We start from the raw sequence: 27033 nt of genomic DNA on the forward strand, positions 1-27033 counted from the left end.
CTTTGATTCTTGTAATTTGTTCAATGTTGAGTTTTGGGACGGTATTTTGAAAGGTTGTCAAACAGAAACTGTTCAGTTTCCATCTTAATGTAACCATGCAATCAGAGGATGTTTGTATGCAATACACACATGTTACATCAATCAACAGGAAAACCCACTTTTACTGCAAAGCATTGCAGCAATGAGAAGAAAGTAGAATCATCATGTCAAACAAAGCAATTCAAATGATTTAATGATTAAGATTCTCATCATTTAGTCGCAGTAAATCGACTAATTCCAAATAAAGACAAACTTAATGAGGCCTAATGCTTTACTGATGACTTTGAATATGTTCTTGCTGAGACCCTGCAGATATCTCTGAGTCTAGGAAACACAACCGAGCAAATCAAACTGAGAATCTCATGTTTGTGCTACACAGAGCAGCGAATGAACAGACATGATAAATTATGTAGATAAGGAGCATGACTTTAGCTCTAAAACAAGCTGTGTTCAACATCTACTTTTCATTTGTTTTTTCCCAGAGAAGCAAAAAATAAAATATAAAATCGATACATGCAGTTATATTGTGGAGTTTGGGAAATGTTATGCCACTAAAGTTGTTTGCAAATTGAAAGTAGAACCACCTTCAAACATACATGAGGAAGTGCTGCCTCTCATGAACCGCTGTACACTTCTTTCTTGCTCAGAGGGAAGTGAAACCTCTTCATGGCCGCAGAGAGAGAGACTCTGCTGGTCATTAGAGCAGCTGCTGCTTCACTCATGAGAGCGCGCTGCTGACGGCGCATCCCAGGCAAAAAGGAGGTCGCATCAGTCCAGAGATGGGTTTCGGAGAGGATCTCTGGTGTCCGCAGGCGCACGCGGCCGTTATGAGGCTTCTGGACTCCGAGCTTCACCTGATGGAGGTCATGAAGAAGTGGATGGGTCAGCGGGCGAAGAGCGAACGGGAGTTTTCAGTGCAGCTCCACCAAATGACTGCCATGGTGGAGAAGATGGACCGGCCTCAGACCAGTCCGGGAGCGGATTACATCAGTCAGCTCAACAAGGTGGGGTCTTCTCTACTTCTACAATGATGGACTGAAACATCTGGCAGAGTTCATTTTACCTTCTGAGTCTAAAAATGTCAATGAAGATGATGTTCATTTAAAAAAACGGATCAGAAAACTAGAAATGAAGACAAAAAGTTATAAACTGGTTTTATTAAGAGACCTTTCTCCTCTAGTTGCCCCATTAATTTAATGTTGATGAATTCCCAGTCCCACATAAGATTGCATTTATTTTGCAATGCCAATACTCATCTTGGAAAGTCTTTTTAATTTTTCATCTGCATGGCTTTCAGAATATCTGACGAGCTCATGAACATGGATTATTTAAAATACGGTTTGCTATTCTGGTGAAAATGCATATGAGTCACCTGAAAAGGGGATGTAGTCACACAGTGTTTGGTATTTATGACATTTGGATGTTAAATGGCTTCAGTTCTTTGAAGTGGAAGCGGGGCGTTTCATGGCACTTCATACAATCTGCATTTGTATTCAAATCTAAAACCGGTTTGGTGTTTTTCTTGAGTTGGACGTAAAAGCTGATGATTTTTCTCCCCACCCCTGTGCGTGTCAGTCGTGGGGAGTGATGGTTTCGCAGACGGAGTCCCTCAGCCAGGTGATGAGGAGGCGCTCTGAGGAGCTGCTGGACGGGCCCATCAGCAAACTGACTCTGCTCATCAGAGACAAGCAGCAGCTCCGCAAAACCTACGCAGAGCACTGGAGCCTGCTGCGGCAAGAGCTCAACAAGGTGCAAAGCAAACCACACAGAGAGCTGTTTCTGTGACACGTTCACTTCCTGCTGGACTGTTTTTCTTCTAACTCTTGGAGTTTGTTTTTAAAAGCTTTCAAAATGTGATGTTTGGTGAATACTGTATTTGAAGGGGTGTGCGTAAGGCTGGCGTGACACTGACATAAACATGACGTAACACGTGTTATGAACATGAAGGAGTCTTCATAAATGTTTGTCATAAAATGACATTTGGCAAAACAATGATACTTTTAATGCAAAGGTGCTGGAACAGTTGCATTAAAAGCTCATTAAAAGTGTCAACTTTGCATTATTCATTAAATAATGAAAACTTTAATGCACAACTCCATTAAAACTTACATGAAAAGTCAATTGAAAATGTCAACTTGGCATTAAAAGTGTCATTATTTACCAAATGTCACTTCATGGCAACATTCATACACATTCATGAAGACTCATTCATGGGTTAAATGAGCCTTATGCACAGCTTTCACATAAACTGTTACCCAGGGTCTCCACTGTGATTCTTATCATGGTATTTATTCCAGGCATGTTGCTCTTGATGGATATACTGATTTTCCTGATCAAAATGGAGACATTTCTGATGGAAAAATAGTGTAAAGACAGAAGAAGTATGATGATGTCATAATTTGGAGACTGGATTCTCCTGGGGGAAACAAAACAAAACTTCAGTATTAATTCTAGGCGTAACTTTAGAGTTGTTGCTTTTATTTGAATAGCCATGTGTCAGTACATTTACATTCAGTAACCATGCCTCCAGAATTGGACCTCATGGTTTCTCAGATTGTTGTACAAGACTCACTTTCATCCACATAACTGGTTTGTTTGACTCGTTGAGTTTTCTCGTCACCTGAGTAAAGACGTCAAAACATTCAGAAAACAGCTGTTTAACTCCCACAAGTACATCTAAAGAAATCTAAACATTTTGAATGAGTTTCAGTGTGTCAGAAAATCAGCGTGAAAAAATAAGATATGGGTGATTCATGTTGTCATACCCTCATCCGCTAATTAATGAGGGTATGACTCAAAATACCTGCTAAGGTTTCCTGATCCTCCTGATTTCAGAGTCTCAGTAAGTACGACGAGCAAACTTCTGTTCAAGCATATGCACAGAAAGTTGAGTGGAAGGAAAAGTTTGGTAGAAAAGGTGCAACAGCAAAAGCGATAACTGCGACCTGGAGAGGATTGCCAAGCAAAATATTTCCAAGAATTTGAAAAAGAAGGAGCTTACAGAGGAGCTCCAAGGAGAAAAGGAAATCAATCCTCATTTATTTAATGAGGCAGAGTGCATATTAATTATCATAAATACATTAAAACAGCAATGTAATATGTTTAGCCACAAGGGCTAATTTTCATCTGTTGCCTCCTGGCAGTTTGATGGTAAAAATAAGGAAAAACAACTGACAGCAAATAATAAGAAATGTTTCATAGTGGTACAAATTAGAAATTATAAAACGGTACATTATAAAACGGTACACTCATTAAAACACCCAAAACAATTAAAACATTTGTTGATTCAAATGTGCTCATTTAAAACATGAATGCATCTAATTTACGAAGAGTCACAACCAACAATGCAGACGACCTAAAATCTGCATTGAGTGTCTCGAAATGAACAGACTTTTCAGACGTTTGAAATTTCTGTTTGAAACATGATTTTATTTCTGACTTGTGTAAAATTCAAACTTTCTGGGACACTGTATTTTGAGTTTACCTCACCTGGAAGGCACAATCGCCAAAGGTCTCTGCTCAGGGCTTTTATAGACAAACAGACACATGAGACCAGATAGAAGTTTGATGTGGAAAGTAAAAATATCCAGAGCATCTTTAGAGACGCTCTGGACTCCGCAGAGACTTCGGGAGTTTGTCGATGATGGGATCGAGTGTTTGTGAGGAGTAGACTTGGGAGTTTTTAAAGTTAAAGAGTAAAAATACAACAGCAGTAATTTGGTTCATTTGCTTTGTCACAGAAAAATGAAAAGGTAATTTCTTTATTATCTCGTGAGTGTTCATTTTTCTGAGTCATAGTTTATTAATGTTATTCATATATAAAAAAAGTTAGAATTCCAAGTGAAATAGTTAATATTTTTTACGAACTAAATATTTATTTAGCAAGCTAAAATCCTGCTATTGTTAATGTGACAAAATCCTTACCAAAGTAAATATGAGATATTTACCTAATATCTAATATTTCTTTCTCTGAGGTCTTCAGAGAAAGAACAAAGTCATGGGGCTAAAACAAAAGCGAAGGTACTAAAATCTTAGTTTTGATGGTTAACTGAAATGTGTCAGCAGTTACCAAGCTGAAGGTTAAGGAGGATACATTTTATGGCTACCCTTAGAGTCCCCCACAAAGTAATTTGTTTTGTTCACGTCTAAGTTGAGCACCATTAAGTCATAATCTAAACAATAGCGTTGCTCAGTTCACAGTTCTCATGAAAGTGAGGATCTCTCATGAACATCATGGATCCATCAAACATGTTGCCTTTCATTTTCTTTTTGTTTATCAAGAATACTCGTTGTTAGCATGACAGAGCTTGCAGACGATGCCGTTGTAGATCATCATGATCGTCATCCGTTTTGGTCTTGCTTTCTGTGACTCAGAAGACTCAGAAAAATGTCCTTATAATTCATTCAGTTTAATAATGCAGAGACACTCAGCAAAGACTCCCTTCCTTCCACTTTCACATCAGAAATGCTGATTAGTTACTACTGAGTAAAAAGACTCACCATGTTTTGTTTTAGCTCACTGAGGTTTTGCTCTGATGTCTTTTAAATACCCTGATCTGAAATAGAGGAGTCATGAACATGAACAGGAAAACCAAAATGGAACAAAATGTTTGCAGACAACTCTCATTGAATTTATTTAAGGTTTCCACAAATAGATATCTATAAACAAACAATCAACTAAAAGGTACATTGTAAATATGAGCAACATTAAAATTATTATTTTCTTATTTCTTTCAGTCTCAAACATTTCTAAGAATCTTTTCTTTCTGGGTGAAAAAAACACAAACTGACTTACACAATGTGGAAAATTGGAAATGATGTGTGTTTGCATATAAAATATGACTTAAACAAACATGTCAAAGCATTGGAGACTGTTTGCTTCTGCAGATGAGATGAGTGGCAGTTTTATAATTAGATATAATTCTCATAAACCTAAGTAGAAGAGCCCAGTGCAGTTCAAAACGAACCCGTCCTCTTTGTTTTATTACCCAATTACATCAAGCAAATGAAGTGCAAAGTTTTATAAATCTGTGCTGGGGTGCAGCACAAACATTTGTTGGGTCGTTTGCTTAACATGGTGCTATTACTTTGCGGTGCAAAGCGTGCGTCACGGTGTGGTTTTACAATAGATATCTTTTTGTCCTGACTGAGCCAACAGAGCAGTCAGAGATGCTATCAAAGGTCTTCGAACCGTTTCCACCAGCTACACGACAAAGGCCAGATCGTTTCCTCAAATGTTGTTTCTCAGCTTTCATGTTCCTTCAGAAACACAGTGGGTCTGCAGTCCACTTCCTGTGTCTGTGCTTCGTGGTATTTACTCTCAAGGTGCAAAGAAACTCTGCTGGTAAAAAGTATTCACTCCCTTGGATGATTGCTTCTACAAATCAGTCATGATCAACAAAATTGGATGAAACTTTTACAAAAAGCTTTGTTAATGTCAAAGTCGAAGCTGATTTAAAAAAAAAAAAGACCAATAGTCAGAATTATTCATCTGCTTTAAAGTGACTGAGTTAATTCAACAGAGGTCCAGCCAATTGATGCTAATATTCTCACAAAAAGTGAAGCAGAAACTGATTGTGATTGTGGTGTAAAGACACCCGTATCTGGAAGGTCCATTCATTCATTAAATCATTATTCCTGGCTACCATAATAGCATAAAGATAAAAAACATCCCAAGCTACTCAGAGCAAAGGTTTTTGAAAAGTATAAGTCAGAAGATGGATACCAAAAAAAAAAAATCCAAGATACTAAACATCAGTAAAATCCATCATCAAGAAATGGAAAGCCAACCTTCATAACCTCAGTTAAATTAAGGAAGCGGCAATGAGAGACACATTTTTAAAGAAAACTCACATCAGGATTTGAATGCAGTTAGGTAGACTCCATGGTCACAAAATTATTTGCTTTGATGAGACCAAAATGGAGCTTATTGGCTTATCAAACAAAACAAATCCCATCGAACACACCATCCCCACAATGAAGCACGGTGCTGGCAGCATTATGTAAAATTCAGTGTTACAAATATAGAGAAATACTGAAGGAATTCGCTCCCATCTGCTAGAGTGAGAGAACATTCATTGGTTTGAAGATAGCAAGGTGGATGTTCTGGAGTGGCCCAGTCAAAGCCCAGGCCACATTCTCACAGGGAATTTGTGACAGCACTTGAAAAGAATCTAATTCCTAGAAAATCTGTCAGATCTTGAAGAGTTTTGCAAGAAAGAATGGCGTAAAATTGGAGTCTCCAGATGTGCAATCCCTGTTGAAATGGACTCATGTTGCGACCGCAGCTCAAGGTGCAGCTACTAGTTAGGGAGTAAATTATGCAGTCGCTTATTTTGTAGAATTCCGTTGTTTTTATAAAATAACATTTTATTTTATTTTTTTCTTGTCACAAAGCTAAAGCTTGTTAATCATGACAGATTTGGAAAAGCAATAAAAAGGATGAAACATCCAAAGACGTGAGTCCTGTTAACACTTTCTGCGTGTCACACTTATTTTGACACTAGGCGATATTCACTGTGCCATTTTACAACTTTTACAACGCCTCCAAATGCTATTAATAAACGCCTTATTAAGCACATTAACACAACAAATTACAAATTGTTTATTTTAACAGCAGACGAACAAAAAGCACTTCATAACTGCTATGTGGAAGTAGAAAGGATTCAGGGTTTTCTTTTTTTCATATATTTTGTCCCTGATGAAGAAAATCATCACAATATGAAGCCATGTTTTATCTTAGAGTTTTGCTTCCTTTATATCACACACTTTTAAATCTTGGCTTACTTTTTCCTACACGTTTGCAAATTGCAGTACATACCAATACAGTAATAAGTTTCGTCACACAGAGCCGTCCTCTCTTTGCCAAAGCATTTTGTTACACTGGATTTTATTTAAATGTATCAAAGTAAGATTTTCGGAGACTGTATGTGCTTTTCTTCCACTTTGCAATAAGACACTAGTGTGTGTCAGTGTCGGAAAATCCCAGTAAATGTTTGTAATGAGAAGAATTGTGGAGTTGTAGGCAGGGTAGAAGCAGACCGAGGCGGTAAAACTGAAACTCTGCTGACTGATTCCGTGTTTGACCAAAGGGAGAGAACACATTACACGTTCAAGAACCTCTGCATTGGTTTTCTGTCAGTTTCTGAATTGATTTGGCTTCTTCAGTGTCCGTGAAGCAATTTGTTTTCTTGTTCCAGCTCACTTGCATCTTGTGCTTTGAAGGAAGACCTTTGCTGGAAGACAAAAAAAAAAAAAAAAAAAAAAAAAAACGAAACAAAGAAGAAAAACAACAACATCTTGTTGGAGTCATACTTTATGTTGTCATTTATGAATTCAAAAATGCTTTATTTTGGTTGCATAGGTGACCCACACAGAGCTGGAGAGGCTGAAGAGCAGCTACAGGCAGGTGGTTAAAGACGCAGCTCTGGCAAAGAGGAAGTACCAGGACATGAATAAAGGTGAGAACTTTGAGGCTTTTTACTTCTCTAAACTGGATCAGTTTCAGACGCACATTGAACTTTATTTTTTCATATGCAGATAAGGAGCGAGAAAAGAACAGGGAGCGCTATATAAAGGCTTCCCTTAAGCTGCATGAGCTCCACAATGAGTATGTGCTGTCGGTGCAAGCGGCTCAGGTTTACCATCAGCATCACTACAACCAGATGCAGCCGGCTCTGCTGAGCGCGCTGCAGACCCTGCAGCAGGAGATGGTGCTCATCCTGTAAGATTGCACTCAACACAGTCTGTGTGGGCGTGTGTGTGTGTGAGAGGCTTAAAGAAAATTAGAGACATACATTTGAAATGTCAACAGACTTTCATTTAAACGCAGTGGAAATATCTGCTGATCTTATAAATATAAGATCAGCAGTTGATAAAAATAGATATAAAACTATGTTGCAAATTAGTTAAGGTTATATTTGCATCATATAGACTGGGATGCAGGCATTCCCTATCAAATAAAAAATAGAAACATAAGAAATAAAATAAAATAAAATAAAGCATAATCTCTGATGATTTGATTTGTATTCACTCTCAGAGACAAAAATCTGACCTCAATTTTATTATTTATTCTTAGCACTGTAGGAACATTTTCAAATTCTTTAATTACCAATAATAAACTCTTCAACGTATTTATTCCTGCATCGATTTAAAGGATATTCAAAGTTCATATAGTCGGGTTCTGCAAAGTTGTAGTCAGTATGTGACCTGATGTAGTTTATTTCCAGTCCGCTCTGCTGAAAACCTTTGGTCATCCGCTGAGTGTCTCTACAATTCGACTTTTACGATGGAGTTGGACATGAGCTAAAGTAATACAAATATTAACCTCAGTCAGGAAGTGACGTCAAAAACACTGCAGATCAGGAAACAACAGTCAAATCATGAGAAGTAGAAGAACAGCATTTTTTTCTTTTTAAAAAGTGTAAAACAAACAAGTTTCCTCATGAGGGATCATTTTGTTCTTTCTTTTTGACTCTTCCTACATTTTCTGTTCGTTACTGAGAGTTTGTACTGAGCGTCTGGCGTAAACGACCACGGAGATACTTTGTAAAGTCCTCAGCTCTCCGATCCACCTCAGTCTGTAGAAGCAGAAATCAGTTCTCACAGAAAGGCTGTTTATCAGTTTGTTTGCAATAAAAGGACAAGTGAAACACTTGGTGCAAAACAGAAAGTGTCAAGAGCGAAAACACAACGTGAAATTAAAGCAGTGCAAAGGTTGAGACAATGTTTCTCAAATCAAGTCAAAGTGACTCTGACCCACGGACTCCCGAGTGAATCATCAGGGAACCTTTTCACCTCAAACAGCTGGTTTGGACAGAGGGAAACCTCTGGTCAGCACCCGGGTCAAAGGTCACACACATGAGCTGGAACTTGATGTGCAGTTGATTGAAATCGAAATGTGGTCATTTTTAAGTGGACTCCACATTTAATGGGTTGCTAATGCAATTAGGCTGGGGTTGGATTAATGTGGCATCATTTTTTGATCAGCCAGCAGACATGAAGGTGTGTTTCTGAGCGTGAGATCAGATGAGGACAAAAATGTTAAAGTTTCTGAAAGAAAACAAACACTTGGCTCCATTTACACCTGTAGATTTGACTTCAGTAAGTTTAACAGAATCTAGTTGCTTTTATTTGAAATAAAAAGGAACATGATTTCCACTGTTGTTTAAATGATAAAGTATAATTATCTTATTATTGATGTTTTAACTGTGATGCATGGATTCAAGTAAAAATATGGCTTAACACTAAACTTAGTCATTGTTTTTCGAACATTACACATTTTTGCTATTCTTGTTTTATAGTCAAACCATAAAACAAGCTAATGTTAGCAGGATAATGCTCTGTATCGCTAGCTAGGTTCTTAGCTTTAAACAATGTTTATTTGCTGGCATTTCTTTTAGTCTCCACATTATTACTGTCCATGTTATTTCAACAGGAAATAATTTTGTACATCCATATCTGCATATTTTCAGTTGTATTATAATAAGAGGTATTTAAGTGTAGCAGCCTTTGCTCAATGAAGGGCAGGATGGAAAAAACTGAGCTTCATCCAGCAGTTTCTCTCGCATTTTACTCAAACTTTAAACCACAGGAATAGCATGACGGAGTGAAACGTCAACATTTTGTCTGGTTTATCAATATTCCTCACTAACTTTCAACAAAAAGAAATTACCATGAATTATTTATGCAGTTGAAGCTGTACTTTGTTCTCCTACAGTCGGTTTGATATTAAACGCCTCTGGTTGAGGACAGCAAAAACAACAATTCAAAGTGAATGAAAGACTTCAAGTCAAATCTTTAAATAAGTGATGAGAAAAAACATGTAAGATTTAAAGAAACATCAACAAGAACGAGTTAGAGATTGATGTGTGATAGATGGAAGAGTTGCAAAGAATAAAAGCAGAAAAAAGCACAAAAAAGCAGAAGAAAACAGAAACAAAACAAATAAAAGCAGAAAAATAGCTTCCCTTCAAGCTGTTGTTATTGGTGAAAATGTGCTTTGTTTTGCTGAAGAGTAGAGTGCAGATGATGCTTAAACCTTAAAAAATGGTTTGTTATTCACTGCAACACTCAAACGACAAAAATAACCACCAATTTTCTACTTGCTTTATTTATTAATTAACATAAAGAATTTTCTTTGTCTGTGTGCATGGATTTTAATTTCATTTTTTGAGACTTGTTGCACTTTTATTTGTAGCACTTTATCTACCGCATGTAGCAAGCAAAAATATTATGCAAAACTATGAAGGTAGCTGTTTTACCCATATTTGATGCAAAACAAAGAAAAATGCAAAAGTCAGATTACATGTAAAACATTTGATTCTAAAAATACGGATGTTTTTGTCTGGGAAGTTCTACGTCAGCGGCATCAAACACATTTTTATTTTGAGCCAAATCAAAAATCTTATCTTTGATTTTGAGGATTTACTAAAATGTGGAGGAACTTTTTGTTGTAAATTGGAGTCTAAAGGGCCACATGAAAAGCCACAGGGAGCCAGATTGGCTGTATTGCATTTATCAAATATGATTAAGAGTCAAAACATCAAAAACATTTCTGCTAAGAAGTGTCTAATTTTCCCCAAATTACTGATATTATTAATTATTTTAAAGTGAAAAGTAAAGTGCTGAAAGAACCCCTTTATTCTTTCATTATTATTAATAAAAAGGATGAAGTCAAATCAGACCTGAAGCTGCAAAAAGAAGGGAGTTGCAGATCTGACACACATTTCCAGTTTGCTTTGACAGATGAGAGGTTTCAGAAGGCAGACACCCTTATGATCACTTCTGAGAGGCTTTGGTAAAAATGGGAAAAACTGTGGCCCCTTTCAAAAGCGTTTAACCCTTTTCATGAAACTCAATAAGGCATGGATTCCTGAATGGATGTCATTTACATCAGAGGATGCTTTGAACCTCAGAGGCACCCTTAGTTCAGTTAAACATGGAACGATGCTCAGAGTTTGACCTTTGGAGGCATTTGTGATACAGTTTATTTAATTATTATTCTCCTATATATTACTTTACCAGAATTTTATAAAATAAATTAATCAGATTTAGATATTATCATGCAGGCAATCAAATCGACCCACAAAAGAAACATTTCTGAAAGTAGGTACATTTGCAGGTTTTCATTCTCCTCCAGTGTTTTTATGTTTCTTCACATGCATTTGTGCTGGACCTCTGTTACTGTCAAGTCCCTTCATAGAAACCAGTGCAGCCAGTTCCCTTCAGAAGTCACCCGTTTAGTAAATCTTGGCCATATGTGTGCAATGCGTCTTGCATCAGCTCAGCTGTTCTGTGAGGTTCACTTTCAGCAGGAGAGCCACACTTAACAGAATCTGTGAGAGACGTGAAAGTTGATCTAAAAAATAAAACTCTTGATGTGGAAAGTTGGAGACATGAGATGAGCAACACAAAGTGGCTGTACAAGTTGTTGACTGTAAGGAGCTGAATACAAATGCAAACCTCTCTTTAAATGTTTTATTTGAAGACAAATTCTTGATTAATGTGTATAATTTGTTTTCCATTTATGTTTGTCAATCTAAGGAGCTGCAAGTGGTTGAATTAACATCAAAAATAATACTTTTTCAAGGTTTTCAATATTATAGAATTGCTTAGAGCACATTGGTCAAACTCAAGGCCTGCGGGCCAAATGTGGCCCTTCATAGCTTTTTATAGGACATTCAAAAAGAGCTGTATGCTTAAATATTACTTCATCAATCAACTCAAATCAAGTGTTTTGTTGTTGACTTACCATTCAGAAACCTCTTACTGCGTTCTTGTTGGCTGTGCAGAAGGCTCCACTTCTGCTTGTCAAAGATGTGCAGCTGTATTATTGAGCAACTGCTTGCAGTGTGAATAAAGTGAGCGTGTAAGTGTTGAGTTGGGGAACTTACACGCCCCAACTCAACACTGCCCCAGCAGAGGCAAGGGGCAATAAAACAGCTCATTCTGAAAGGAGCAGAACTGAGCAGGCTGAAATCTTATTATCTAAGATTGATTTTGAGCAAAAAATGTGATGAAAATGTTCATCCTGCAGGCCTTTTCTTAACCTGTCCCAGGATGCATAATAGAATAACAGTTTATTAATGGGTTTTATCAGTATTTCCTGGCACAATCTCCCTTTGAGGACATTAATGATCTGGATTAGACTCAAAATTAAAATGAGTTTGACACACGAGGAAAAACAACAACACAACATTCCCAGTGGATCATTCAGCTTCTTTATTCATCGAGGAACCACAGACAGAATCCCAGCTGGGATTAAAACTCCGGCGGGTTTTTGGAAACTTCATTTGTAAACTTGAAATTTGGAAAACAGAGTGACTGACAGAAGACACAGAAACCAGATGAAACCTACAGAGAGGAAATGTAATTCAAAATGTGAATAACTCTCCGACTTCTTCACATCCAGGAAGGAGATCCTGCAGGAATACTTTGACATCTCCACCCTCCTACAGCAGGAAGTGGTGAAGGTCCACAGGGAGATGTCATCCGCCCTCATCGCCATCGATCCACAAAGAGAATACGAGAGCTTCATTCAGCAGAACCGGTAGGCAGAAGCAAAACTTTCGCAGAGTAAAGGTCATGAAACTCTGATGGAGGTGAAGCTGTTCAGTGCGTGTTTCTGATCTCAGGTCTGTCGGAGAGATTCCTGTTTGTGCAGATTTTGACTGCAGCCTCCTGGAGGACACAGAGCAGCTGAGGCCCAAAGAGATCGAGCTGAATGACCTCACTTTGGAGACGATCCAGCACAAGTGAGTACAATGAGATGGCAAAGGCTCAGTTTCCTCTGTTAATATCTCAACGACTTCCTCTTCTTCTTTTCTGTCTGTATTTCCTTTAAACACTCCCTTTACTTCCCCTCTTTCCTCATGGTACTTCTGCTCTCAGGCTGACTGCGATCGAAGAGGAGCTGCTGATCCTGGCTCGGTCTCTGGGCTCTCAGCAGATGTCTGTGGATCAGCTGGAGCTGGAGCTGGACAACGAGCTGGACGGAGACAAAAAAGGCCAGAGGTGAAGAGAGTGTAGGGCTGCTGCGTTCACACAGCGAAGGAAACAAATTACTGAAATTTTTGCTCCCACTGTGCCGTTGTGTGCAGCCCTGAGAGACTGCTAATAGCCAGCCTGGTCTCAAGAGGCAGAAAGCACCTTATTAATAATAATAAGGCTGTAATATGCATAGAGTTCTGAATCTCGGTCCCCTCGTTTTTCTTGGTTGACAAGCCTGTCCAGGGGAGTCACTGGTTTGATCCAGTCATTAATTAGCTCCTGAAGGACAAAAGGAAACAGAGTGTTTATCTACAAAACTCTGACAATCATTAAAGAAAGGCAGGAAGCACATATGGTGTTTTTGAGGTGTTTTTTCTAGGTAAGTGGAGGTTGCTCTGCCCTCTGGTGAGATTTTCAAAGAAGCGTTTTGTAAACCAGCAGGAACAACAGTTTCAAGCTGACCTGCTGTGACCTTTTTGTAGCTGTCAGGCTTAATGTTCCTCTGCTTCAGACTCCACAGTAATTCAGTTCAGCTTGTTTCTCTAGAAACAATTCACAAACAATGTCACCTCAAGACTGGGGAATACAGTTCAAAGAAGAGCTAGTTTAAGAGACGATTAACTGTTCTCAGCACATGCCAAATAAATCTACAAGCAGCTGAAGTAAAGTAACAGGAAACTGACATGCATGCTGCTGGTTGTGTGTAATTGGGTCATCATCAGTCAGAAAGAGGAAGAGCTGGATGTCAACCATTAACTCACTGCGGCTCATGAAGAGGGCATACCTACATTTTTCATATCTGAAACCTAAAATCATATCTGATCTGCTCTCAGCAGTTCTGTTAACCCTTTTCAGAAAGTTTCCTGTCTGGTCGTCTGTAGATTTTCATCCTCCCTGGATGTTAGCTCGCAGATTAAAGGATTCCTAATTCTAAATGTTGATTCTCCATCCACATATGTCTTGATTCATGTCTGTTACAAACCAATGGAAAACAGTCATATCCATCTTAAAAAGAGACCTATTATGTTCCTTGAATAGGTTTGGATAGGTTTGTGTGTTACACAAAACATATTCATGCACAAAATCATTCTGAGAAGATGAGATTTTAGTCTGATCAGTTCTGTCTATTGGACTGAGCTGTTTTATGGCCTCTTGTCTCTTTAAATGCAAATAAGCCTCTGCTGACCCAACTCAATGTTCACACATAGATATTGAAAATGGTTAAAACAGATGCATAATTATACAACCACAGATGTTTGAAAAGCAGACGTGGGGCATCCTGTACAACCAGCAATAATGTAGCAAGTGATTTCTGTGTGGTAAGTCAGCAAGAAAACATTTGTCTTATCCAGCAGCCATTGTACAGTCCATACAGTGGTAAAACCAGCTGTGGCTTTCCTGGGATTGCTAGGTAACAGTGATTGTGAATTAACAATCTGGAAATTGTTGATATTTTCCAGATTTTATAGAACATTAACTTATCACCAGAAAATGGCTTTGTGTTTGTAAGTGCTTTGTTTGTTTTTAGAATGTGGAATAGATTTGAGACCCAAACAGGAAGTATTAAAATGTACAAAATGTAAATTTTGCATAATAGGTCCTATTTAAAGCACACCAATTGGAGCCTTCAACATAAGGACGAGCCACAAGCTCAGGAAGCAGGCAGATATATCTTTGAAATGACATGTCTGTAGGTCCATGATTATGATAACAGACAGGAAGAAATCTTTGGCTTAACTGTTAACCAGTCGTTTTGCAAAGCCGCTCACCACACAGACCAACACAAACCACTTCGCTGCAGCTGCTGAAATCAGACCAACAGTTGCGAAATAAACCAATATTGTATCAGCAGCTACAGGACAAATGCAGATAGAAGATATTTCAGGTTGAACTTTCAGCCAACAATAAAGAAAATCACATGAAGTGCTTAATTTTGTTTTTTTAGTCAAATTAAGGGATAGATTTTTTCAAAAAGGTCCAATATGATGGATTAAGCAGAACCAGCTTTCATGTCAAATTGAGAAATTTCATGAAAATCCAGGAACTTGTTTTCTGGAAACTCCTCAAGTGTTTCACAACACAAACAACCTTAGCGATCAAAAGCAGATGGCAACACCTTCACACGCTCAGGGTGTTTTTGTGGCCTGAAACTTGTGGCTGTTGTGCATGTTTCTAGTGAGTTTCACGGACCGTCACAGCTGACTGAGGCGCAGAAAGTGATGTGCTAGATACAAAAAGTCACTTTATTTATGTTTTCTCTCCTCAGGGTTTATCATTTCAGCAAGAGACATGCAATGGAGGAATGCAGGCAGCAGGTTGCTCTGTCTCAGGGTATGAAAGCCAAACTGGAGATTCAGAGACTTCTTCTAAAGGAGAAACTGGACCAGCTGGGCTTCAGAGAACCTCCACAAGCCCTCAGGCTGGACATGGACTCTGTTTCGCTTTTATCCAGCACAAGCAACGTATGTTCCCCCTGCTGCAGACCTTTTCTGCTTTGCCTTTTCCTTGGCTGTTGTCAGTTCTTTGAAGCAGGCCAGTAAACAGGCGTCTTGCAGAACATCTCACTTGAAGTGACTGGATGTTTTCGGTGGGGAAGAATTTCCAACATCTGGTATTAAAATGAGCGAATCTTGATGTGGTACAGAGAAAGTTTCAGATCAAGTTGAAGCTGAAGTTTTGTATAAATAATTGAATAAAAAACTAACATGGAATAGAAATGAGGACCACTACAAAACTGGAGTCTGAAAATGTTAGAAATAAAATTTCTGAAATAAATTCAAAACAAAATCAAATTGCAGATTTGCTGGGAGGCAGATGTGCTGGAAGTTTTCACCTCTTTCCGTTTCTACATAGATTCACCAGGTTACAAATACCAAACATCGGCCTAGTTAAAGTAAACCTAGTCAATATCATTGTTGATAGTAAGACAACACAGAAATCTTTGTATCCCATGGTGCAAATGAGAGAAATTTGTTTTTATTTTTAAATTTTATTCACAATACCAAGGACACTGTTCAAACTTAACGGAATTACTGCTGCATAATGGTATTACTGGAACAAAATATGTTTTGAAATGGTTAATCATTCAGTTACTTTACTTTATTAGAGCAAAATCAAGCACTTCCACTCATGGTTTAAATCTTGTGGGATGTATCATAATGTTGCTTTCAGACAAACTGAAAGCAACATTAGACATAGATAAAGCAAATGTTTTCTATTGATTACCTTTTGTTTTGTTGCATTAAATTGTTTCTCTTTCCATTTTACAGTTCACATTTATATTGACCATGATGCTTTGCTCTGTTTTTTTTAGGACAATGTTCAAACGTCGGGTAAAATCCTGGTGGATGGGATCGTGAACAACCTGAGCAACTTGTTTAGACACAAATCTGAGGTAGGATGGTGTTAATATTTCATTAAGCTGCTTATGCAGCGAACAATAACTATGTTTACATGGCCAAATATTTCCCCAAGGAAATTAAAATGATTCTGATTCCAATTCAGATCAGTCCAACAAGCCGAGTGTTTATGAAATTCATCAGAGTAAAACTTTTCTTCCTTCTGAAAGGTAATAAAAAATGCCACATTTTGGTAACATCTTACAAATAAGGACCAGAAAAACAATCTTTTGTTGCACAGAAACTAATCAGAAATTATGAACTGAATGTAGTTGATCATTAACTTATCATGATAATCTCATTGACTTAAAAGGCCAATATTATTCAATAACTGATTATAAAATGATTATAGAAATATGATCAGTAATTTGTGATTAGGTTAGACTACCTGACTAAACTGTTAATCAAATATTTGTCATCAATACAAAATATTCTGAGAAATTTGTTTATTTACTATGTTATTTATTAGTTAATGTGTCAAAACATTAATATGTTCCTAATATGTTCAGATTATTAATCTATATAATAATAGAATTATTATAGATTATATAATAATTAAGAAAGTGTGATATTAACTTTTCGTCTTACGTGCAGGAAATAGAGTCATGATGGTTTTAGTACATTTTAAATGAATCATAGTTGTAGGAATGCACAGTGGCGCAGTGGGTAGTGCTGTTGCCCTGCAGCAAGAAGGTCCTGGGTTTGATTCTCGGCCCGGGGTCTTTCTGCAAGGAGTTTGCATGTTCTCCCTGTGCGTGATGTGGTTCTCTCCGGGTACTCCGGCTTCCTCCCACAGTCCAAAACATGACCTTTAGGTTAATTGGTCTCTCTAAATTATCCCTATGTGTGTGTGCATGCACACACACACACAGACACACACACACACACACACAGTCTGTCTCTGTGTTGCCCTGTGACAGACTGGCGACCCGTCCAGGGTGACCCCCGCCTCTCGCCCAGAACGTTAGCTCGAGATAGACACCAACTTCTCCCTACCCACTAGGGACACGGGTGCAAGAAAATGGATGTATTTTATGTTAAAATAATAAAATATTAATATATTGTTTCTCATCTGTTCGACATTTATTTGTGGAGTCAATTAGTGGACTTTTTAACCTCATGCTACTGGTTACAGTATTGACTCTACTGGCCTTTATTTGATAGTGAATTGACAGGAAAGAGGGTAATGAGAGAAGGGGGAAGACCTGCAGCAAAGGTCACCAGGCTGGGAATCAAACCTGTGACATCCTGCTTTATTTAATGATATTGTATTCTCAGTGAAGGACATTTGTTCCTGCTGAAGGTCATGTCCCTTCCTCGTTTGGTCCTACCTGATTGCAGGTTGACTGCAGGGCCTGTTTTTGACTCTCCAAACCTCACAGTGCAACAAACAATAAATCACTCTGCAGACACGGAGTCAGAGTTTCGGAGAACATTCTGTGGGTTTAACGTGCTCTGACACAACGCTGCACGGACGTTTTAAGGTCAATTGCTTTCAAAGTTTTGCTCGACCCAAATTCAGCTCTACCTCACGATCAGGAAGTTTAAGTTTAAAATGCTGAGAAACACACAGACGGGCTGGAGAGTTCAAATGGAGGAATTGCTGTGATATTTAAAATGCTGCACCTGAAGTATAAAATGTAATTTCTGAGTGAGCTGCTCTTTCTTTTCTATTTCACATCACTCTGGTGCCCGACAGGCATGCACGGATGGTGGAGTGATCAGACTTTTAAGTTTTATAGAGTCTCATCTGAAGTGCCTTCAGATAATCTCTCCCACATCTCTTCACATCCTGTGTCTCTTTTTGTTTTCATAAGACTCCTGCCAGCACCATTAAAAATCCCGTCTCCCTGTCCTCCTCCTCCTGCTTCCAGGCTACCCAAGTCCTCCCCGCCGTGCAGGAAGTGGACCGGCCCCTGTCCCAGCAGGACTGGTACCACGGAGCCATTCCCAGGCTGGAGGTGCAGCAGCTGCTCCAGAACGACGGAGACTTTCTGGTGAGGAAGAGTCAGGAGAAACAGGTGTATGTCATCTCTGTGCAGTGGGAAGGATCTTGCAAGCACTTCCTCATTCAGAACACGGATGTGAGTAAACCTTTCTGAAAGCACAGCTCGCGTTTCACTTTCTTGCATCACTCCATCCTCAATTAATATTGCATTCAGTTTTTTTTTTTTAAGAATACAGTTTTTCATATCTTCAAATGTTTTGAAAAAGATGTTGTTTTTGTCATTTTTCTAATGTAAACATTAGAAAAACTATGCAAGCATTTTAGCAATTATGTATTTTTCCCCAGCTTGGGTATTTATTCTGCTAATTCAACACCAACTGAATACAAGAACACATCAGTTCAGCTGCACAACAATTTAAAACAACATGTCAGTGAGGTTTCTCCTGAACTCGTTTCCATGTGTCAGTAGAATTTGTACCGTCTGGATGGAGAAGGTTTCCACAGCATCCCGAAGCTCATCAATCACCTGCATTCATCCCGTTTACCCGTCACCAAGAAGTCAGAGGCCATCCTGAAGAAACCAATACTGAAAGTAAAGCCATGATTTTCATAACTTTCCTCGTCTAATAAACTTTATGCTCGTAATTTTCTTTGCGGTCTGGCATTTGGTGCTCCGCTCTGGTTTTCTGTCCAGGCTGCCTCATGAACTGTGTTGCTTTCTCGTCACTGTTTTTTGGTGTCTTTAAAACGAGCTGCTTCAAAAACCTCCCAAATTGGCAGCTACTCCACCGTTAACTAGCAACCCAAGAGTAGCTCCAGCAAATCTGGTCAGCTTACATTTGTCGCTGGTGCAAGCTGACCATCACCATCCAGAAACCACTTCCTGCATAATTTTTGGATGTGTAGGTGGCTCTACTTCTGCTTTTCAAAGATGTGCGTTTGTTTAATTCTGCACCAGTCTGCAGAAAATGTACACGTGTGAGTGTCAGCATTGAGTTAGAGGGCGTGGCCAGCAGCAGCTTATTTGGATTTAAAGTGACAGGAGGCCCTACAACAGCTCATTCTGAAAAAAGCTGAAAATAGGCAGAACTGAGCAGAATGAAACGTCATTATCTAAGAATGATTTTGTGCAATCAAAAAAAAAAAATCTCAACTGCCTCTTCTATTAAATTTCTTCCCAAATAATCACTGTTGCGTTTTGTAACCTGCTGCTGTCACAGAGTAACGCAGCCTCTCCTTTGGTTTTCAACCCCTGCAGGATAAATGGGTGCTTGAACATGATGACATTATCTTGGGTCCCCTCATTGGAAAGGTGAGTACATCTCACATCTACTGGCAGAAACATTGAAGTGATGTGAGAAAAATCTTTACTTCAGCAATGTTTTCAAGCGAAAGTGATGAAAAAATTCACAGATTTTCAAGCTTAGCTGTAAACACAGCTGCACCTCTGTGGTTTTCCTCTAAAGTTTTCCTCTCAATTGTGTCTGTTTTGGTGTTTCTGCTATTTCAGCTGAGATTTCTGAGCTTTCTGTCTCTAGAAAGTTATTTTTAATTTCAGCTTCACCTGGGAGTTAATTTCTGGGCAGCAGGGAGACTACCGATGTTGATTGCTTTTGCTTAAATTTAAACTGCTTTGGGGGGAAACTCCACAACGGTCCCACCTGATTATGTTTGCTGGCTGCAGGTCAGCAACACCGCTGGGTACAAAATGTACAACACAGAAAGGCTGTTGGAAAGTTAACTCATCTGCGAAACACTAAACCTTCAAGCTGTTTTGTAATCTGAAAGTAAAAGTTTGTGTTATATAGCAAATCCTGATGGATGCATTGATGTGAAACCAAACCAGTGGGGAGTTGTCAGAAGAGCTATTAAAAACTGATTTCAACCGTGAGTATCGAGTGGAAAACATGAAGCTGTGCAAAAAAAATCTCTGCAGCAGGTCGAGAACACTTCCTGCATCTGCATCTGCAAGCCCAGTTTACACAACCTTTCTTTGGTTTCATTTAATCTGCTGTTAAGTTTTAGATTCTTTTGGGAAATTATGGCTGCTGCGTCCTCAGAGCTGAAGAGAGAAAGGAAGAGTTTCTTATCAGGACATGGGTAGAAATGATGTGTCAGGATCTGAATATCTTATTACGTTCATATATTTGAAGTGATGGAAAAAAATCCCCAACAACTTCTGAGATCAGATTTAGTCAAAATAGCTTGAATTAGTCATTTAAGTCTTTTTATTTTTTTTTTTACATTGCTTCTTATCGCTGAAGCAATGTAAAACTGAAGGTCTCACCACATATCTAGTTTAGATCTGGTCTGGATTGCAGAGCGCTCATGTTCTGTGAGAAGAATATTTGTGTTTGCTTTTTGCAGAAGATGCTGCAGTGCATTAGGACCAAATATTTCTACTTCAGTTTAATCTTTTGTAATTACATTTCTCCTGAAGCCTTGGGATTCGTGCAACAAAGTGCTGTCAGTTTCTTCTGGCAGCCCTTTCATTTCAAAGAATCCAAAATTGTTCAATCTTTTTCTAAATTAACTTTAATTTTTAAAATAGGACACTGTAATTGGCCTTTACAGTCTGAGATGCAGCTTTTGAATTTTAATGCCTTTTCTCAGCTGAAGAAAGAAAAATCTATTTTCCTTTTAAAGCAACATAATTTAGTCTCATTAAATCACAAAAGATTAAATGCAATTATTAAAAGAGGTGATGCAACATATCACGTCTCGCTGAGATTTATAGCAACACCAGTTTTTGTTTTTCTTTAATTCCACACAACTAGTTTTCTTACGAGGGTCAACTCATGGTACAAAAAAATAGAAACTTTTTGGCCCTCTCAGTATTAAGGTGAGCTAAAACGCTGCACAATTCTGCAAAATACTGTATCTTTATTCCAAAACTCTGAAATGGGATAATTAAAAAGTTTAGATTTTCTACACCAACTGGAGAATAACCCAAAAAAACTCACCAAGAACAAAAAGATGCACAGCACATGACACAATTGCACCAAATGAAGAAGACTGCATATGTGTTTGCATCACAAATGTGCTCAAAACTTTGTCATTATTCTACTAATGTTGAAAAAAACACAATTTCGCAATTGCAGTAAATAAGAAATGCCATTAAAATCACATGTGAATAAGTTTGTTCAAACAATAAGTCTTTAAAATCATGCTGGACCATCATCCTCCCACTACTTCCTGTTGTTTTCTTCTTCATGGTTTACACCAGTGGCGACATCTAGTTGTTGATCACTTGATTTGTGTGACGAGAAAAAAACACATACTTCCATTGCAGTTTTATGAAATACACTAATCCAACCTCATTATAGACCTAAAAAGTAATTTGTTTTTTCAAAATGAAGTCAATTTATCTTTGACATGTCAAGTTGTGGAATTATATAGTTTGTGATAGGATGAAAAGATCTTGAAGGAGCTTCATAGATGTTTAAAAATGTCTCTGCAGGGCAACTTTGGAGAGGTGTACAGCGGTCGTTTACGCTCTGATAACACTCCTGTAGCTGTGAAGTCCTGCAAAGAGAATCTGGCTCCAGAACATAAGAGCAAGTTCCTGATGGAGGCCAGGTCAGTGTGTCTCCAAACACACACACACACACGCACACACACTCACACACAGATCAATCAGCAGCAAAGTCTCTGAGACGCTCATGTGTGCTGCAGGATCCTGAAGCAGTACAACCATCCGAACATCGTAAAACTGATCGGAGTCTGCACACAGAAACAGCCCATCTACATCATCATGGAGCTTGTTTCAGGTGAACACCATCTCCACATCTCTAGCTCCTTCCACTCAGCTGCATCATTCACTCTCTGTTCTAAACGTTTCTAGGTGGGGATTTCCTCTCCTTCCTGCGGCTCGAGGGTCACAGTTTGACGCCTAAGATGTTGGTCAAAATGACTGAAAACGTAGCAGCAGGAATGGAGTACCTGGAGAGTAAGAAGTGCATCCACAGGTTGGTGGTGATTTGCTTTACTGATAACATAAATCATCAAAAATCCTTCTTGTATCTTTGTACTGCGAGTTTTATGTTTGGACATTTTTCCAACCTCGAAAGACTTGTGAAACTTTTGAAGCAAGGCTGTGATTTAGTTTAGTTTTCTTACAAAAGCAGCACAGATGATGAATGATTGAAGGCAAGATCTTTATTTAGCCAAAAGGAAATGTTGCCCCACCCGCGATAAATCAAAGGTAAAATTTCACATGACTCACAAAGTTTAAGGAATGTTTAATCAACTGTAATTAATATGCATTCAAACAGTAAAAACCCGTATCTGTGGTACAGAGTTGTGGGGCGCTAAATGCTGCCACTGAAGGCAAAAACAAACATTTCTGAATTTATTGATTCAGAATAACAAAAAAGTTCAATTCTAAAGGCATCACAGCTTGAAGGCATTCATGTGACCTCTATGACCTTTTACTAGAATGGAGTTTGGCCATTTTCACTGAGAAGTGCCGCAGTCTTTCCTTCTTTGAGGAGACGTCCTGTGAAGTCACTGAGGTGAAGCGTATTACCAGACATCTTGAGGTCATCGTTTGTCTTTTCCTTCTCTGCCAACTGGTTCTTGCTCAGTCTGAGTGTGTGGGTTTAAGCTGCTGAAGGCTTAGTGTGAAACTTTAGGATGGAGCGTTATCCATGTTTATTGCATGTTCCATTGATTTTACAGAGATCAGAAAGTTTTCCTGCAGCCCAGCACCCTGAAACCATCCTTGACCTCACTCTGTGCTTCACAGCGGTGGTTTCCCACTGCGGCATGCAGCTTTCATCTGACAACAAGCACTCAGAAGTGTTGGAACCAGGGATTTCATTTCGACTCTCCTCCAGCCATCATCCCTCCAGTGCAGTTGTTTTTTCCCCCCTTTTTGTTTAGCTGATTCCTTTTGTGAATCTATAATGTGCAAGAGCTGCCGTTTTTGAGCTGACACAAACCGGAACGTAAGGAATGGATAGTTGAGCTCGAACAGCAAAGCTGTCACACTCAGAGAAACTCAGCCACTGCAGAGGAAATGAATCGGCGCCGCCTGCTGCAGGGAAGGTCAGAGTGGGCTGATCCAGAGCAAGGGTAGCTGTACTCCAGCTACACAGTGCTGTGAAAAAATGTTGGTTCCCTTTATCGCTAGTTTTTTTTTTTTTTTTTTTTGCACTTTGAGTTTTTCAGAACCTCAAAAACAACCCTTGTAAACACAAAATGCAGTTTTTATATGAAGGTGCTTAATATTAGGGAAAGAATGATCCAAACCTTCCTGGTCTTGTATAAAAAGTGGTTTATCACTGTCTCTAGATATACCTGCACCACTGCTCTCACTGAAGGCTGCCTGACAAAGTGAAGTGCATCAAAGTACTCTCAAAAGCCCAGATCACCAAACAATTAGGAGCAAGTAAAGAAAGTAATTGAGAACCATCAGTGTGGAAAGAGTTAAGTAATTTCTAAAGCTTTTGGACTCCACTGAACCACAGTGAGAGACATTATTCGCAAATGGAAAAACAAACAGTGGTGAACTTTCCAGGATCGGCTGGCCAAGAGAAATTAAGAGCACAGCAGCAACTCATTCAAGAGATCCCAAAAGATCCCAAAACAAAGAACTGAAGGCCTCACTCTCCTTGGTTTAGGTCAGAGTTCATGTCTTCACCAAAGGAAAGAAGCAAAAATGGCCTGCATGTCAGAGTTTCAAAACAAAAACCACGAGATCATTATGGCTCTTCTCAGATTTTCTGGAACGCATCTTGATGATTCCAGGACTTTGAGAAAAATATTCTGAAATTTTTTTTAACTCTTTAGATTTCTGATCACTGAGATCAGAACATCCACTCCAAAACATTGATTTTGTTTCCACAGAAGTTAAGACCTTTGTTGCTGAATGCATTTTAGAAAGGCTTCCTGTAGTAACACCTTTCAACTCGTGTTACTACAGGATTTCTCTCACTGTAGATCCAGGTTTCCCAATTTGAGCACAGAAACACCAAAATCAGAATATGAGAGATATAAAAGTACATTATTTTGATAATTTTAATCATTATCCTTATGTTAATGTTGAGTGTTGGACATATTTCAGACAAGAAGAGCGGCTCAAGTTCCTCTGACGTGAACTGACATACAAGCCCATAAACTAACACGCAGACATCATCAAACTTTTAACTTTCCTCACATCACTTCCTCATATGCTGTCATGACAGTTTAAAAAACAGGAATAAACTACAGTAATTTCCTCAAATAAAACGTGACAAAATTTCCCTGCGACTTATTGCCGTAAGCGTGATTTAATGACACAAGCATTCAGTTCTGTATTGGATTAGACTGAGTCGTTCAAGGACACTTGATGCAAAAAGTCAAGGTCTTAAGAAGAAAACTTGAATTATTCAAACCGGAAGAGACAACTTTAAACACAATATGTCAGCAAAAGTAGTAAGAAACAAACCTGCAGTCAACTCAATATGTCACTAATTTTCAAAATATTCTACGTTTTTTGCTATTATTTTGCTCTCACTATTTTATTAGCGCACTTGATTCTGGGGGCAGATTGAGCCTAATGCATGCCAGAGCAAACTTGCCGACCAGATTCAGCAGATGGGAACAATTTGCACCAATTTTTTAACTTCTCACCCAAAACTGGAGCAGAAGCTGAAGTGATCAAAGAAGGAAAAGAAAATCAGAATATAATTTTTCTCTATAGTTTTAAGGGGACTCCAAGTCCTGACCTCATTTGGTTTCCTTCAGAGCTTTAAGAACAACATCTGGCACCATCGGGTCTCACCACTGCTGCTGAATCAACGTGAAGCTGCGGATTGAAAAAGGCAGGAATGATGCATCTATTTTACTCATTTGGAGATAAAAATTAAGTATGCGTAACATTATAGAAGTCTGTATTGACTTATAATTGCATCAGACTGCAAAACAAGTAGTCTTGTTGACATGCTGTTAATTTCACTTGGTGAATAAAAAAATATCTTGATATGGTTTTCCACACATTTATTTTTCTTTCCAGCATCACAATTCTCACTGCCTTTCAGGAAAAAGAAATGTTTTTGTACTGTAAACAGCTCAGTTCTTCCAGAACTCCTATGTGCACATGCAGTGCTCCATTGAAACGCAATCAATGAAGAGAAATGCTTTTTCACAGTGAAGTAATGAAAGGAGCAGCTCTGCATCTTCATTCCAGGAAAGAAGTTATTTTATTCTGTCAGCAGAATATGTTTCCTCTCATTTGTGAGCTAATTGAGAAAAGTTCCATCATCTCTAGTTTGACTCCACACAGATTTAACAGGTTCTTTATTCAGGCTTGAAATGTCCTTGTAGCTCATTTCAACAAAATCTTAGAAGTAGAGATAAATTCAATTGAACATTTCTGAAAACAAGAAAATTCTGGAGAATTAAACAGTGGATGTGGGCTGAGGAATTGAGGCATCATGAAGCTGTGGGAGTTGTGGAGAAGAGGAGGAAGGGGAGGAGGAGGTGATGGTGATTTCTGGCTGAGTGATGTTCACACAGCGGGAACAGATCAGAGCAGGTTTCTGGAAGAATGGCTGCTCAACCTGCATCACAGAATGTCAAAATGAACCCACGTAAAACACCAGAGACACGTTTTCTCTTTCGTTTTCAGCATCCTCTGTTCTCTCCCTCCTGTTTCTTCTGCAGAACATGATTTTTCTGTCTGTTTTTCTCCCCTAATGCGTTTGTTTCGGTTTTTTTAGAGACCTCGCAGCAAGAAATTGCCTTGTTGCAGAACGCAACGTGGTGAAGATAAGTGACTTTGGGATGTCCCGCGAGCGAGATGACGGGGTCTACTCTGCAGAGGGGGGTCTGAGGCAGATCCCCGTCAAATGGACCGCTCCAGAGGCCCTGAACTATGGTAGGTCAAAAATAATTTCACTCTATTGCACTTTGCAAACTGCAACCCGTCAAAAGAACACACCTTTTCCTTTGCGAATGCTGCCCCCTGCTGTCTCTCCAGGTCGCTATACCACTCAGAGTGACGTGTGGAGCTTTGGGGTCTTACTGTGGGAGACGTTCTCCATGGGGATGACGCCCTACACCAGCATGAATAACCAGCAGACACGTGACGAGGTGGAGAAAGGTAAAGATGTCTCTCAGCCTGCGGAGGATAAATGCTGGAGTTCAGATGATCCTGCGGAGAGCTGATGGTGGATCTTGTTGCAGGATACCGGATGCCCGCTCCTCACGGCTGCCCTGTGGAGATCTCCAGGGTCATGAACAGCTGCTGGCAGTACGACCCCAAAAACAGACCAACATTCAGGAAAATTCGGACTGAGCTCAATGCTATACACAACAAAATCACATGATACAATCCTCTGTTATAGGCTTTTCCTGTCTTTTATTAGTGATCTGTACACTTGTTTTATATATTTAGTTTCCTTGTGGTGATGAGTTGAGCATTGAAGAAGAACTCAAATAAAAAAAGAAAATCAATGGATCTTACTGTTTTTTTTTTGTTTTTTTTTTTACTTTTTGGTGTGAAAACTACATAGAGAATTACTTTTAGAGGCGGGAAGTGTGTTGGTTGGCCTCCTGGGGAAGTTTTTTTTCTCTTATTTCGACTTTTCCAAAGTCTCCTTCGACACAAGAAAACTTCTTTTCAGACAGAGAGAGAGAGAGAGAGATCTCCAGTTTTATCGTCTAGTAAAGCTG

At 38.9% G+C, this 27033-nt stretch overlaps 1 protein-coding gene across 2 annotated transcripts; it reads left to right on the top strand.

The window, feature by feature from the left end:
- Nucleotides 1-700: 700 nt before the first annotated feature.
- fes (FES proto-oncogene, tyrosine kinase) lies at nt 701-26797 on the top strand. 2 transcript variants are annotated; one of them, XM_055037105.1, is made up of 18 exons: nt 701-1043; nt 1615-1788; nt 7403-7499; nt 7579-7762; nt 12452-12589; nt 12675-12794; nt 12931-13053; nt 15296-15491; nt 16343-16423; nt 18302-18511; nt 18845-18967; nt 19634-19687; nt 21836-21954; nt 22051-22145; nt 22220-22343; nt 26079-26236; nt 26339-26461; nt 26545-26797. In XM_055037105.1, exons 1-18 carry the CDS (start codon nt 819-821, stop codon nt 26685-26687), a joined length of 2487 nt encoding a protein of 828 aa, XP_054893080.1. In that variant the 5' UTR covers nt 701-818; the 3' UTR covers nt 26688-26797. The 2 variants fall into 2 exon arrangements, with proteins under 2 accessions (XP_054893080.1, XP_054893081.1); XM_055037106.1 differs by having other exon boundaries at nt 18302-18424.
- Nucleotides 26798-27033: the final 236 nt, after the last annotated feature.

Source organism: Poeciliopsis prolifica, unplaced genomic scaffold, assembly GCF_027474105.1.
Source record: "Poeciliopsis prolifica strain line A6 unplaced genomic scaffold, Auburn_PproV2 SCAFFOLD011, whole genome shotgun sequence".
Lineage (NCBI taxonomy): Eukaryota > Metazoa > Chordata > Actinopteri > Cyprinodontiformes > Poeciliidae > Poeciliopsis > Poeciliopsis prolifica.